This window comes from Cynocephalus volans, chromosome 4 (genome assembly GCF_027409185.1).
Source record: "Cynocephalus volans isolate mCynVol1 chromosome 4, mCynVol1.pri, whole genome shotgun sequence".
Lineage (NCBI taxonomy): Eukaryota > Metazoa > Chordata > Mammalia > Dermoptera > Cynocephalidae > Cynocephalus > Cynocephalus volans.
Window position 1 is genome coordinate 149,713,522 of NC_084463.1, and position 15,891 is coordinate 149,729,412.

The window sequence follows — 15,891 nt, forward strand, 5'->3', positions numbered from 1 at the left end:
CCTGCATCTGAATAAAAAAAAATGATGATCACTACCATGAATATGCAAGAAATAAAGAAAAAGAAAAAAAAAACCACTGATAGAACAAAAATGCAAAAGAGAAAGAGCAAGAAACTATATCTAACCACCACAAAAATATAACAAACATGGAAGACAAACAATATAAGGTAAAAAAAAAAAAAAGGAAGAAAAGATATTTAAAGCATCTGAGAAAAAAAAAAAAACAAAACTGATGAATGCCAGGAGATAGACAACACAATTTAATAACAACTCTAAATGTAAATGGATCTAACTCCTCACTCAAAAGATTGGTTACTTTGTGTTAAAATTACCCACCAAGTTTTCACTCAGTGATTTTAATACCCACCTAAATCATCACCTTGATCCTTTTCTTAAAATTGGAAGTTCTAAAATTGAGATTACATTCTTTTTCCTGCCTTTATTTATTCAGGATTTCCTCTCATTATGTTTAGGAGACCCTAAAATACAATTCACAGAGGAAAGATGAAACAAATACCTGTTCCCTTTAATTTACAATGTTCATACTATTGAGTAAAGAGCCAATTAAACTTTCATTGCAGACAATGGTTTATTCTATTTTCTTTTATATAATCTACATATAAACATATTTGATGTCTTTAAAATAATTACAGTCAATATTCATTGTCATGTTAAACATTTCTAATCCTTAATCAGTGGCAGCCACTCCAAATTGCCCTCTGAGGTCTATTCAAGGTTATTTGACTTGGTGTTGATAATATTCTAGGTTTTCTAAATATTAAACTGCCCAGACTCATTTTGTATATTTTTTATTCTAAACTTCAAATTAGCCGTTTCTACAAGTATCCCTAGTACTGCTTGGAGAAAATAAGGTTTTCTTTTAAAGGAAATTTGGAGAGGACTTCTGGTCAGGACGGAGGAATAGATGGTCCCCAGCATCACTCTCTCCCACAAATCAACCAATTTACAACTATAAAAAAGCAACAACAACCAAGATGTGGCTGCTAGTGCTCAGGAGAAAAGGAGGACGCCTATGGAGCACAAGAAGGCAGGAGAAGCAAGCTGAGAGAAAGAAAAAAAAAACTCCAACCATTTGGAATCCCGGCCGTTTCCAGGGTGGAGCAGGTGAGTGCACAGAGCAGGAGCTGCAAAAACCACAGCTGTGCCCTTCAAATGAAGTTGCTTGGAGGCAGCAGGGGAGAAGAGGGCCTTGGTGGCCCCCAGGCCAGCAAGACCTCTAATAGGGTTCCTGTGGACCCACACAGGAGCAAGGAACCACAACAAATTTTAAAAAGGAGCCATTCAGAGGACAGTGAGTCATCACCAGGGACCGGAAAACAGGCCGTCCCATGGGAAATGTTTGTAGCACCAGCAGTGGTGGAGAAAAGCCCATTGGGTGAACACTGCCACACAGCAAGGACAGCTGATCTGCCCTGCAATCAGTGTAGAACCACTCAGAGGAGACTGGACAGGATTATAGATTGAATGGGTTGCAGTTTGCTGAAAAGTCTCAGGACCAGACTAGAGTTTCTATACAATCCAGGTGCACTGGATCTAACTAGACATGGAAGTAAGTATGAAGTCAACCATTAAAACCTGAGCTGCACAAAAAGCCTTCCCTAGGGAATCAGCAACAAAGTAGCAATTTAGCTTAACCACAGAGCTCTAGTACTGGTCCCAACAGTTAGTTCCCTCATTTTAGAAGTAAGCAAAGGGCAACAAATTAGTTCTAGTGCAAAGTTTAAGTGGTGGGAACAGCCAATAATTCAACACAGAACTGAAAGCAAAACAAAGTACTGACAACCAGAGACAAAGTTTGATATTAACTAGTAAAGGTCTCATTTCACCAAAGAACACCTACCTATAACACCTAGAAGGACCAGAAGTCCCCTGGGCTACCAAGCCAGAAAGAGTGGGAGAACAGGAGACCTCAGCAATGCCCCTGACAGCCGCAACCAGTCCTGAGGTTGGGGGCCTCGGGCCTTGGCCACACCCCCTGACACATGAAACCAGCCCAGCAACAACCACTGAGTCACTGCAGCAAACACCCTGGGCTTTCCTGAACCAGGGTGGTGGGGGATCAAGGGTCTCAGCCATGCCCCACACCTGTAACCAGCCCAGTGATGACCACCAAGACACAGCAGGAAGGGCCCTGGGTTCCTGAGCTGAGGTAGTGGGGGGCGAGGGCTTTTACCACCCCCGCTGACATGTGCACCCTGCCTGGCAATGACCAAGCCACAGCTACAAGTCCCCTTGTCTCCCCTATGGGAATGAGGCAGATGATACAGGCCTAAATCCTGCCCCTCCTCTTTCCTCCTTCTTCCATCCCATTCCCTTCACCTTTCCCCTCTCTCCCTAACTCCCAACTGCTCTGCAACAAGTTCATAGAATGTAAAAAAAAAATAATTTTTTGTTTTTAAATTTTTACTTATTTTTAAAAAATTTTTATTTATGTATATTACTTTATTATTGGTTATGAGCACTCATGAGTTACAAAGCTGATTGTCACCACTTGTGCCCTAGATATAATGGCCAGATCCATATTGGCAGCATGCCCACTACCACAAATTGCAATTGTACCTTATGTTCACCACCCAATTATCCCCAATCTCCCTCCACATCCCACTTTCCCACAGTCCGCTTTGTGTCTCTGGATGTGCTCTCTCCCTCTCTAAGTCCAACATGTTCATTGCTGCTCTGTTTACAATAACCTGTATATGGAAACAACCTAAACATCCATTGATGGATGATTGGATAGGAAAATGTGGTATATGCACACCATGGAATACTACTCTGCCATAAAAAAGAATGAAATTCTCCCATTTGCAACAACATGGATGAGCTTGGAGAAACTTATGTTGAGTGAAATAAGCAAAGAAAAGGGGAATAAATACCATATGTACTCACTCATAAGTGCGAAATAAGAGAGAAAGAAGGAAGGAAAGAAAATACTAATATTAATAAAAAAAAAAAAACCCAAAACAAAAAATGCTAGTTCACATATTTTGATTAGTTTTAAAATTTTCTCTCCTGGTTTTCAAGTTCTTCCCACTGTCTATCTCTCTTTATATTAGCACATGAACTTTTTAATTACTTATTTGTTAATGTTTGTGCTTTATATTTATTAACTATTTTTAGAAGTAGTTGCTCATTACTTTTCATTACTTTTCATGCTAACAGTATTGAGTTTTAATTAGCATTCGGTCAAGGCACAGATCTTGATTATACAGTCCAATATATTTGGAATACATACACCCCTTTAAACATCCAAATCAAGGCATAGAGCATTCCCATTACCCTAGAAAATTTCTTTATATGACATTCACATCAACCATGACCCCACCAAGAGCAACTACTGTGTTGGCTTTTTATCACCATAGATAGTTTTTGCCTGTTCTTGAACTTCATATAATGGAATCATACACTATGTAATCTTGAGTCTAGCTTCTTTCACTAAACAGTATGGTTTGGCAATTTATCTATGTTGCTGCATTAACAATAGTTTTTCCATTACTATTACTAAGTGATTTTCTGTTGTGTGAATATACCACTATTTTAAAAAATCTATTATCCTGAGCAAATGGAAAATGATTATTCTGTGGATGGATATTTGGGTTGTGTCCAGTTAAAGCTGTTGTGGATAAAGCTGTCATGAACATTTTTGTACAAATCTTTCCGTGGACATATGTATTTATTTAATTTTCTAGGAGTAGAAATGCTGGGTCATATAATTATTAATTGATGCTTAACTTTATTAGAAAATGCCAAGGAGGTAGGAGACTGTACAATTTGACACTCCCACCAGCAACATATGACAGTCCTAGTTGCTCCCCTTCCTTCCCGATCCAGGTATTATTAGCCATTTTTATTTATGGCCATTCTTCTAGGTGTCATATTTTTATATTTTTTAAAGTACAGTTCTGAAGAGTTACAAGCAAAGTTCAGCCTCCACTTCTAACAGTCAGGATTCTTTTGCTTTCCCCTGCTTCCTTATCTCGAAAAAGTCTTCATTATGGTGCTCTGCCTTAGGATTTAAGGGAGACAAAAGGCCTTTTTACCCTGCAGGAGGTTTGTGGGGCTAACAACAGTTGGGGTGACCCTGTCTCAATGTGGAGGAAAACCTTGGCCGGATCAGAACATAGAAGTGCTGTCCTGCTCACAGACACATCTGACTCCCTGGAGCACAGACCTGAGGTTGTTGGACTCAGCAGGAGCCAAAAGAGAAGGATGATCCCAAAAGGGTTTGGGGAGAGAGATTCCTCTCATGCCCAGAAAAAAAGGTTATTCAAAAGAGCTAAAAATTAATATATAAATTCTCACACACACATACACACACACACACACAAACGGGGGGGGGGGAAGAAGATATAACAACCACAATTATTTGAAGTTGATACGACAAGCAAACAGAAAGGACATTGTTGGGGGGGAGTGGGGAGGGAGAAGGGAGGGAGGTTTTGGTGATGGGGAGCAATAATCAGCTACAATGTATATCGACAAAATAAAATTTAAAAAAATAAAAAAATAAAAAAATAAAAAGTAAAAAAAAAAAAAAAAAAAAGGGGTAAAAAGACTGCACAAAATGCCTTTGTGGTATACTTTATTGATAAAATTATTAGTAAAATAAATAATAAATAAATAAATAGATAGATAGGTAGATAAATAAATAAATAAATAAATAAATAAAGGGACATTTGGAGAATAGGAATGTTTACTGATACTGAGCTATAATTTTTATTAGTACTAATTTCAGACAAAAATATTATTTCAATCTAAATTGCTAATTCTAATGAAGAAGAAAAAAGTGTTTACCTTCTATTACTTTATAACTTTAACTTTTTTCCTATACTAACAACCTTAGTTTCAATAACAATTAAAAATTATCTTATTATTATTATTAATTTTATGTACTATTTCATTTCTTCCTACTTTCATTAATTATCAGTTTAGTTTTTCTCTTCTTTCATGCATTTGATCATACTATAAAAAGGTTTCCTAAATCTTGTCTTTATTCATTTTAGAATATTCTGATGGATAATCAACAGCAATATATAAAAACCTTCCTTTTTCCATTTTTGCAGTTGTATACTTATATGGCTTGACCCATAGTTTATTCAACCACCTTCATACTACACTTTATATAGTCTGTTGTTATTATAAATAAAGCTTAAACATCTGTTGTTTGTTATTTTTTCCTACTATACCTTTGGGATAGATTCCTGGAACTGTGAAAGCTTTGAAAGGAGATAAACGCATATGTAATGACACTAGTACTTCTAATCTCCTACAGTCAGTGTTGTAACTTGTTACATTACTGCTCCAAATGTATAAAAATGCTTGTTTCCCCACAGATTCACTTACAAAATGTGTTATTTAACTTGTAGATTTCTGCCACTCTGGTAAGTGAGAAATGATAATTCAAGGAAGTTTTCATTAGTATTGCTAATATTATCACTTTGCAAAAATCTCGGTGGGCTTTAAGCCTATTTGTATTCATTTTACTATAGTGTAAAATTATCTCCTATGTATATTTTTCCATAAGACTATCATTTTCACCTCTACTAATTGTGACATAAGTAGTGACTGTCCCTCAAATTTTCATTTGTTGTTTTATTTTCTTTTCTGTTATTTTTGTAAAGAAGTGTTTTATACTCATGCAACCTTAACTTTAAACCTGCTTTTAGAATACTGCTCTGCTGTATGAAAAAAGATAGATGCATAATTTTATTTTTTTCCTATTTGTCCCAGTATGACACTGTTTTAATAATAGAAACTTTACAAGTTATTTTAAATTCTGTATGGTTAGTTTCCTACTCGATTTTTGCTTTAATTACTAGGGTGTTTGTTACCATATATTTGTGTTTGTTTAGTCATTTATATAAACATTAACAAAGAAGTTTTGAAATCTGTTTCTTCGGTATCTACATTCCACCTGTATGAATTAGACTAGACAACACTTGCAGAGATTCAGAGGCCTAATAATACTGGGAATCCAAGTTTTGAGTAATGATGTAAAAGCGCAATCTAGGAATATGAAATCACTCCATTGATTGTTCTTTCTGAAGAACAAAATTAATTTTTAAGACCTCTCATATTGATTTCCTCAGTACTGTAGAGAAAAGGCACTGGATTTGGAATGAAAAGAGTTATTTCTGTCTTAAATCAGTCATTTCAGTCATTTCTAGACCATCTCTTCCAAAGTCTCTGCCATCATCTGTGTAGCAGATATACCTATACCTGTCTTCCTGTCCTATGTACTTCTTAAAATAAACTGTTTCAAGTGCAAGACTTTCTAGTCATAGAAATCACAAAATCTAAGGGATGAAGATGTCAGAAAAATGTATTCCCCTTTCATCACACAGCATATCCACCTGTATCTGCCAACAGAGACACGGTCCTTCAATGACACACAACAAAAATAAATTTAAAGGCAAGGTATTCATTTATACACACATTAAATCAGAAAATACTGTTCAGCGGTGAGTTCACATCACTCTGTTAGTTACTTTATTCTTCGCATTGAATAATCTCTTGGGCTTTGCAGTATTTTCATGTTCGTTTTTAGAAAAGTAGGAAAAAAATGATGCTTTATGAATCAAAACCCTATGGAATTTATCTCAGAATTGTCTTCCTTAACAACTTCATGGGATTTAAATTTAACAATTCATGTATCACAATCATTAATGAAAATCTCAAACAAATATATCTATAAGTCTTAGGAACATTTTAGAGTATGTCCCAGTTGTTCATGACGACTGAAAACATCATCTGAGATCACTTGAATGAAATGGGACTTTTTTGTACATTACTTTCCTTATGGCATCCTTCACTTCTTTATTCCTCAGGCTGTAGATCAGAGGGTTCAGCATGGGATTGACGACTGTGTAAAACACAGAGGCCACTTTGACTGTGTGTCTGGAGTTTTTGGAGTTGGGCACACAGTAGAGGAAGAGGACGGTCCCGTGGAAGATGGTGATGGCGGTTAGGTGGGAGGCACAGGTGGAGAAGGCTTTGCGGCGCCCACTGGCTGAGCGCATCTTGAGGATGGTGACAACAATGGACACATAAGACGTGAGGATGATGAGCAGTGTGCTTATCTCATTAAAGGTGGCAAAAATGAAAAGAAGCAACTGGTTGATAAAAGTGTCAGAGCAAGAGAGGGACAGCAGTGAGGAGGACTCACAGAAAAAGTGATTGATTGTGTTGAAGCCATGAAAAGATAATTTTAAAACATAGCACGTGAGTGTCAAAGAACATGCCACTCCCCACGCATAGGATCCCACCACCAGCATGGCACAGCGTTTCTGGGACATGGCAACTGTGTAGAGCAGAGGGTTACAAACGGCCACAAAGCGGTCATATGCCATCACAGCTAACAACAGAGATTCAGCCCCCACAAAGGTACAAATGAAAAAGAATTGTACTGCACATCCTGAAAATGAGATGGTTCTGTCTTTTACTATTAGGTTCAGGAGAGTCTTGGGGGCAACAGTAGAGGAATAGCAGAAATCCACAAACGCGAGGTGGCTGAGGAAAAAGTACATGGGGGTGTGCAGTTTGGGGTTAGTTTTGATGATTATGATCATCCCAAGATTTCCTACAACAGTGACACTGTAGATGGCCAGAAAAATCAAGAAGAGAGGGACTTGGAGTTGGGGGGAATCTGAGAAGCCCGAGAGCATAAATGTGGCTCCGCTTCTATTTCTGTCTGAGAGTGACATGGTTTCTCTTTATCCAAATCTGAAAGTTGGTCCAGAAAACAAAAACATTAGGGAAAGTGACTTAATAGTAAGTTTGCTTGACCACCCTCACCAAGCCTAGATGATGAAGCACAGTATTGCTCAGATTCTCGGTGCTTATTTTCCAAAATGTCTAATGTTTTGAAACCTCATAACTATATTTTAAACTTTTCCACGAAAAAAATACAACTACTGAGTAAAGTTTTAAGTTCTCCAATACAGGTTTTAATGCATTTAAAAATATAGTAAAACAAGGTTAAATCATTAATGGTTATTTTAAATCCAATCTTCACAGAATATTTGTGGCTTTCCTTAATATTGATAAGTTCATAGAAAATAAGCCTACCATAAGATGACAGTTATATCAGGCCCGTAATCAGTAATAAAATCAGATATTTCTAAATATATTGATTTTTACATCATATGTTCCCAGGGTGACTTTTAATATCAACAGACCTAACACTGAATGTTTGTGTCTCTATTGCTAACTCCTTATAGCACCTTACAGTATCATTGTTTGTCCATCTTACCCAGTAAATATGATATAAAAGTACATTATAATTTATTTTTTTTCAGACAGTATGCTTCTCCAATGAGAATGTTCCTTACTCAGTGCTTGAGGAGTAATAAAATTAAAATAGTTTATAAATATAATCTAGTTACTTCCTTATTCCATAGTTAATAAGAATAGAAACCAGGGAAACATTGACTTTTCCAATGGCAAGCAGACAAATACCAATATGCACATCTATGAGTAGAGCTCTGATTTTCATAGTGCTGGCCAAGCATCTATTCCTCTACACCAAACCCTGAATTTTATTAGTTATTATACTTCCAATTACTGAGCAAAATAATCACCCTACATCTGTGAGATATGTTCCAATGACAGGGTTTGTGCCATAAAAATATACTAAAAAGCAGCATCAACATGAAACCCATGAGAGCAGGATTTAGGACATTTTTCTTACCCTGGAATAACTACCTGTAGTAAAGACTCTGGTATAGAAACATCCTTTGCCTATGTCCCTCTCTTCCTCTCTTCCTCTTCCTTCAGGACACCTAGGACATTTAGTCTGTCCCTGTGTTATGTGAGAAGCAGAAGGATTAAAAACTTGAGATAGTAATGCACTATGAAGATATTTCACGAGAAAACACTAATACAAAGAATCATGTTACTCTAATTGGTGCCTAATACCTCTCAGATTCTATCGTTCCTGGTATCTAGTTCTCTATCAATTCTGGCAAAGTTATCTCTGATCACACAACCAAAGAAATAGTTTCCGGATGGCCCATCAGTAAAGATGTCAGATCACATGGAACGGCCATCCCTGTTTCTGTACTCATGAAATTGAGTGTTAGAGACAGACCCCCCCAAAAATTCATCACATAGCCAGACATTTTAACTACTGAATTATTTTCTTAATGCTATATTTACTTTTCTAATGCATTTAAAATTTTATTTTAAAGAAATTTTATATTTATTGTAGTGGATCTTGTATCCCATATGTTATTATTTCATTGCTGGTAAAGGTCTCTATATTTTTGAATCCAGTAGGTGTGATAGCTAAAACCTGTTCTGTCGTTTCTTTGTTTATTCTTTACAGTTTGGGTGTTTTAATGTTCTCAGGGATCACAGGTGTTTCCTGTTTTATGATCTTAACTAAAGCTGGTCTCTTTTAATTATTTAATTTTTTTTACTACAAAGTCTATTGAATCCTTGTTTATTTCATTTTACAAAGTAACTCTGTATTCTATCTTGACTACTCCTCCAACAATCAACAGAAGCAAGACAATACCCTTCTCTCAAATCCTCAGAGCTCATCTATTCCCCCACCTCAGGTACCTGTTTTCCAAAGACTGTTGTTGAGATGTTTAGCTGAGCCAGGCCGTCTAATAAAAAGTTCTCAGAAAGTGCACTTTCTGCTCCTTACACACTCACGTATATTTCTCAAGAACTATCTCTAAAAGGTAAGTTTCCTTCCTCCCAAGTTGTTCTCTAGGAGGAAATTAATATCAATCTGTCTTTAGAATCTTAACACAAACCTGCTGATGGAAAATGTAGAACTTCTCCTGTTTGGGAGTGATGCATGTGTTCTCATATCTATAGTTACAACCTTGCAGACATGAACCCTAGAGACTATCTATTGCCCCATTCTCTTGAGGTCACAAATACACCATTAAAATTAATCACTTTTATCTGAGGTAATTCTTATATACCTGAAACCCTGGAAGAAAAAAAATATATATATATATAGCAGCATTAGGGGTATTTCAAATGAAACAATTTATATTTTAAAGTCACATTTGCCAGCCGTCTGATCACCCCCACACCCTCCTACAATTATAAAAATATATGTGATTATAAGATTCACTATTTTGAAATACTGCTTGAGTGGCTATTATTTGCCAGGCATAACCCTCTTCCTCCATACCACACACTCTGAACATACTGAAGAAGTGTGAAGATCCAGCTCTCAGGTCATCATGACCCATTAAGAGTTAAGGCAAAAGTATTTAAAAAGTAAACATTCAATGGATGAATGGTCTAATCCCTGTTAAATCTCGGTCTAAGTATTAGTCATTTTCCCTACTGTCTCCTTTAGCTATTCCGACCATCTTGCTATTCCTTTTGTTCTTTTCTATGAGGTCTTTCTCTAACTGGAATTCTTTCCCTAAAGATTTTTTCCAAATGTTTCTTTTCAGTGAAATCTTCCATGAACACACTATAGTACTGCAAGAGTTACCCTACTACTCAACTTTAGTGTTTAAAATAATTAACATGGTTAAAACATTTTAAAAATTCTTATTCATTTTTATATATTGTTTGATTCCTGTCCTAGAATAAAACTTTCAGGACCACAGGGATTTTTCACTGTTTTGATCTCTGATATGTTCCAAATCCCTAGATCAGTAACTGGCACAAAGTAAGTATAACATGAATATTTATTGAATGATAAATATGACTTTCCTTGTAGCTGGGAATTGAGCCAATTCTACCTGAAATATGGGAAATTAGAAAGCAGAGACAATATAGATTATACACACAAGGGACGTTTGGTTGTTTTTATAAGTGATTATTTAAAGTAAATATGTACATTTATAATTTGTCAATTCAAATTAAACAATAGACAATCAAAACTAAACTAAAAACAAATCTTCATTCTACTGGATTTCCTATAACTATTGCGGTTCATTAAAATAGAAATTTTTAATTATCAAAATCAAGTAGAGCATGGTGAAATATCTTGTAAATGTAAACCAGTATCTCAAATATTTTTCTTTATAAAATCTTAAAAGTAGCTTCACCAAAGTTTATCAAATTATTATTCACTAAGAAAACATCTTTCCTAACAACTTATATCCAAGGTTAGGCTATTGATCTGTGAATAACACAGAAATAAATCACATTAAAACTTTTTGTTTGAAGGGTATATAATACTTCTGTAGTGAAAAACATCAGTAAGCATGGACTATTTGAAGATTATGTATTCATTAATCATAATTAAAATTGGTACTTTTTTGTTAACATTGCTTTCTGGTACAGGAACCAGAAAAATAAATTTGAGTGTATAATAACAGTACATAATTACTCATGTATTTATTCATTTTTCTTTAACAAATATTTATGAAAGGCTACTCTGGGACAGTTATTAAATTAGGTAATGGGGGACAAGAAAGAGAATGTCTCTTTTTCTATAAATTTATATTTCAAAGATGATTAAAAATCAAATAAATATGAAATAGTTTGCCAGTAATGATAGATGCCAAAAATTAGATACAACTCGAGGTTTCATTTTAAGTAGCGACGTCAAGGAAGGCCACAGTGAGGTGCTATTTGAGCATGGCCCATTGTGAAATGAGATAATTAGTTATTCAAATAAATGGGGAAAGAGTGTTCAGTTTGAGGAAAAGGTAAGTGTAAATACAACTTATTTCCAAATAGATGGTTGCTTTTGAATGAATCTCAACAGCTCTGCAGTATGTGGTGAAGTTCTGCACTTTCCAGATCTCTACCAAAATCTAACATGGATCTAACATGCAGGATGACATTAGATATGATAGAAATAAAAAGAAGGAAATCTGCTTCGGTATGTCTGTGCATATATTTTAAAGCTGTATTTATGTCACTTAGTTGGCATCTTTCAGAACAGTAATGGAATAAGGATAGCATTAGTAGAGAGCTCTTGTAGACCACATTCACTAAGAAATTATTGATACATAATTTTAGGTCTGCAAAAATAACCTGGGATGATAAAATGTAAACAGTTTTATCAACGTTATTGTAAACTTTTTAGTCATTTGGAGACTTACAAGGAAACAAAGAACAAAAACAAAACAAAAATACTTGAACCAACATTGAATGTCTCAAAACAAGTAACTGCAAGAACTTCTTGAGACACAAACATTTTCCTTTACCCAAATGAATTTGTTGTCCTAGGCTTCCTGTGTGCAGCCTGGAAAACAAAACTATGTGGAAAACATTTTGTCTTGACGGGTTAGGACAATTGTAGCAACAATCATTTCCTGACATCCAATCCTATAAGTCTGAGTCATTTAAAACATGATCATATTTTATGTATATTATACTTCTCTATCATTCCACTTCTTAAGAGAACTCTCACTAATAGTTTATGAAAATAGTGTAACTATTCATAAAATAAATAATTGATTAAACACCTATGCCAAAATTGCACCTGACAAAACCAATATACTCTTAAAATCACTCAATACCAAGGCCATGTTTAAATTTCCCAAATTGTCTCAAACACATCTTTTTTCCTGTTAGTTTGAATCAAGATTCAAACAAATTTGGTTGTTATAATAAAGTTTCTTTATTGTCTAACTGTTCTGTGTGTGAAAGCATCTGTGTATGTGTTCAGGTAATTTTTGAAGAAAAAAATGGACCATTTGTAGAATGCTGCTGGTTCTGTATTTGGCTTATATCTTCATCTGGTGTCATTTAAGTTGTTTCTGCACCAATTCTTTTAAGGTTATTTTCAGAACAAGAGTGTTTATAAGTTCAGCTTCATTATTTTAGTTTCTTTTAGTACATAATTTTTCATAGCTGCTTCGAACTACGGCCAGTTGCATCCCATTGCAGGGCACATGTTAACTGGGTTTTCACCTTTCATGGATGTTCATTATGATCTTTGGATGGAGTAGTGTCAGGTTAATGATTTGACTTATTTATTTATTTATTGAAACACAATTGATTGTACACATCTGTGGGGTATAGCATTGAATGTCAACACCTATGTGCAATATGTTATACTCAAATCAGGATAAATAGTACACTCATCATTACACAATGTTATCATTTCTAACACGACTTTACCCATTTCTCACTAAGCCTCTCTTCCCTCACTTTTTACCACCTTTAGTGGACTCAGTTCTGTTCTTTTCTTTAAAAAATTCAATGAATTATTATGATTGCTCTTTCTTTCTTTCATTTTTTCTTATTTTTCACTTATGAATGAGGAAATGTGTTATTTCCCTTTCTTTGCCAGGCTTATCTCAGTTAAGATAATTTTCTCTAAGTTCATCCATGTTGGTGCAAATGGCAGAACTTCATTCTTATTTTATAGCAGAGTACTATTCTATTATGTATATATACCCCATTTTTGTATTTAGTCATCCATCACTGGAAGTTTAGGTTGGTTCCAACTCTTGACTATTGAAAATAGAACTGCAACAAACATGGGAGAATAGGTATCTCTTTGACATGATGATTTCCATTCCTTTGAGTATATACTGAACAGTGCAATTTCAGGATCATATGGCAGTTCTACCTCCAAATCATGGCTGTTCCACAAGGGGAGGAGAAATGAAAAAAATATATATTAAAAGCTTTTTCAGTGAAATATCAGTGGGAAACTTCCAAGGTACAGAGAGATATATGATCATTCACATCCAGGAGACTCAAGGATAAACACACAGATTCAATCCAAAAATGTCTCCCTTGAGACACAGGATAGTCTAATTGACAAAGCTCAAATACAAGGAGAGAATCTTAAAAACACCAACAGAAAAGTACCAAATGACCTATAAAGGAGTAATAGCAGACTAACATCAGACTTCTCAACAGAAACTCTACTGTCAGAAGAGAATGGAACATTATTTTCAAAATACTAAAAGAAAAAAAAAATGCCAGCCAAGAATATTATACCCAGCAAGGATATCTTTCAGAAATGAAGGAGAAATAGTGTATTTCTCAGACATAAACTGTGGAAGTACAGCACTCCATGACCATCACTAAAATATCTCCTCAATGGAGTCCTGAATCTGGAACCCCCAAAATGATAATCACTACCATGAATACACAAGGAAGAGCAAAACCCACTGGTAGAACAAAAATGCAAAAGAGAAAGAGAAAGAAACTATATGTTATCACCTCAAAGAAACAACAAAATTGAAAGACAAACCACTTAAAGTGAACAAAGGAACAAAGATACTTTAAATATCCAAACAAAAATTAATAAAATGCCAGGAGCAAGACAGTACCTTTCAATAAAACCATTAAATATAAATGGATTAAACTCCCCATACAAGAGCTAGGTTATTTTGTTTTAAAATTACCCACTAAGTTTTCACTCAGTGATTTTAATACCCACCTAAATCACCACCTTGATCCCTTTTTTAAAAAATTAGAAGTTCTAAAATTATGATTTTCTATTTTATTATTTTTCCTGATATTATTTCATCAGAACTTCCTCTCTTTAACTGTTAGGTGACCCTGAAATACAATTCATAGAGGAAAGATAAAACAAGTATGTGTTTCCTTTCATTTACAATGTTCAGACTACTGAGTTAATAGCCAAGCAATCTTTAATAGTAGCCAATGGTTTATTATTATTTTATTTTTCATAGTCTAGATTTAAACCTATTTGATGACTTAAAATAATTGCAGTCAATATTCATTATTATGTTAAGATATTCTAACCATAAACCAGTGGGTGCCAGTGCAAATTGCCTCCTAGGCCTATTTTAGATGATTTGACTGGTTGCTGATAACATTCTAGCTTTTGTGAAAATTAAACTTCCCAAAGCTAATCTTGTATATTTTTCAGTCTTAAACATCAAATTTGCCATTTCTCCAAGAAGCCCTAGTTCTGTTTGAAGGGCATAAGGTTTTCTTTTAAAGAACATTTCAAGAACAGGAATGTTTATTGTTACTGAGTTATAAATTTTAGTGGTAATTGTTTCAGAGAAAAATATTATATCAAACTGAATTTTTAATAGTAATTAAGATAAAAAATTACCTTCCATTAATATAGAACTTTAACCCTTTTTTCATATGCTGACAACCTTGGTTTCAATCACATTTAAATAATTATTTCATTATTATTAATTTTAAGTTCTATTTCATTTCTTCTTACCTTTATTAGTTTTTGGTTTACTTTTGTCTCTTCTTTCATGAATTTTTATCATACTATAAAAATGTTTTCTAAGTCTTGTCTTTATTCACTTAAAAATATTCTGGGAGACAATCTATAGCAATATTTATTTTCCTTCCTTTTTCTATTTTTGTAGTTGTGTACTTCCATGTTTGGACCCATAGTTTATTCAATCACCTTCATATTACACTTTAAACACTCTGTTGTTATTATAAATGTTTCTTATGCTTCTGTTGTTTTTTCATATTTTTGCTACTATACCTTTGAGATAGATTCTTAGAACTGTGAATGCTTTGAATGAGGATACGTAGGATATGTAATGTCACTAGTACTCCTAATCTCTTATGGTAGGTATTATAACTTGTTATATTCCTGCTCAAAATGTATAGAAATGCTGTTTCCCCACAGCTTCCCTTACAGGATGCATAATAAATTTGTAGATTTCTGCCACACCAAAGGATGAGAAATGATATTTCAAAGCAGTTTTAATTAGTGTTTCTGCTATTCGGGGTCAGGCTGAACAACTCTTCAGATGTTCCAGGCTATTGGTATTCCATTTACTAGCATACGTAATTATATCCCATGCATATTTTTCTATACTACTGTCATTTTGACCTCTACTATATGTGACAAAAGCCGGGAACTATTCCTCAGTTTTTCACTTGTCATTTTAAATTCTTATCTGTAGTTTTTGCAAAAACGTTTTGTTTAATTATCTTTTGTTATGCATACATGTGGGGTATAACATTGATTTTCAA

General features: G+C 34.6%; 1 protein-coding gene across 1 annotated transcript; it reads right to left on the reverse strand.

Annotated features, from left to right (window-relative positions):
* Positions 1-6,764: 6,764 nt before the first annotated feature.
* LOC134376531 (olfactory receptor 5D18-like) lies at positions 6,765-7,721 on the reverse strand. Its single transcript, XM_063095044.1, has one exon. The coding sequence runs from the start codon at positions 7,719-7,721 to the stop codon at positions 6,765-6,767; it is 957 nt and encodes a 318-aa protein (XP_062951114.1).
* Positions 7,722-15,891: the final 8,170 nt, after the last annotated feature.

Excerpts from the sequence above, each read along its gene's own strand:
- LOC134376531 (XM_063095044.1), bottom strand. The coding sequence starts at position 7,721 with ATGTCACTCTCAGACAGAAATAGAAGCGGAGCCACATTTATGCTCTCG.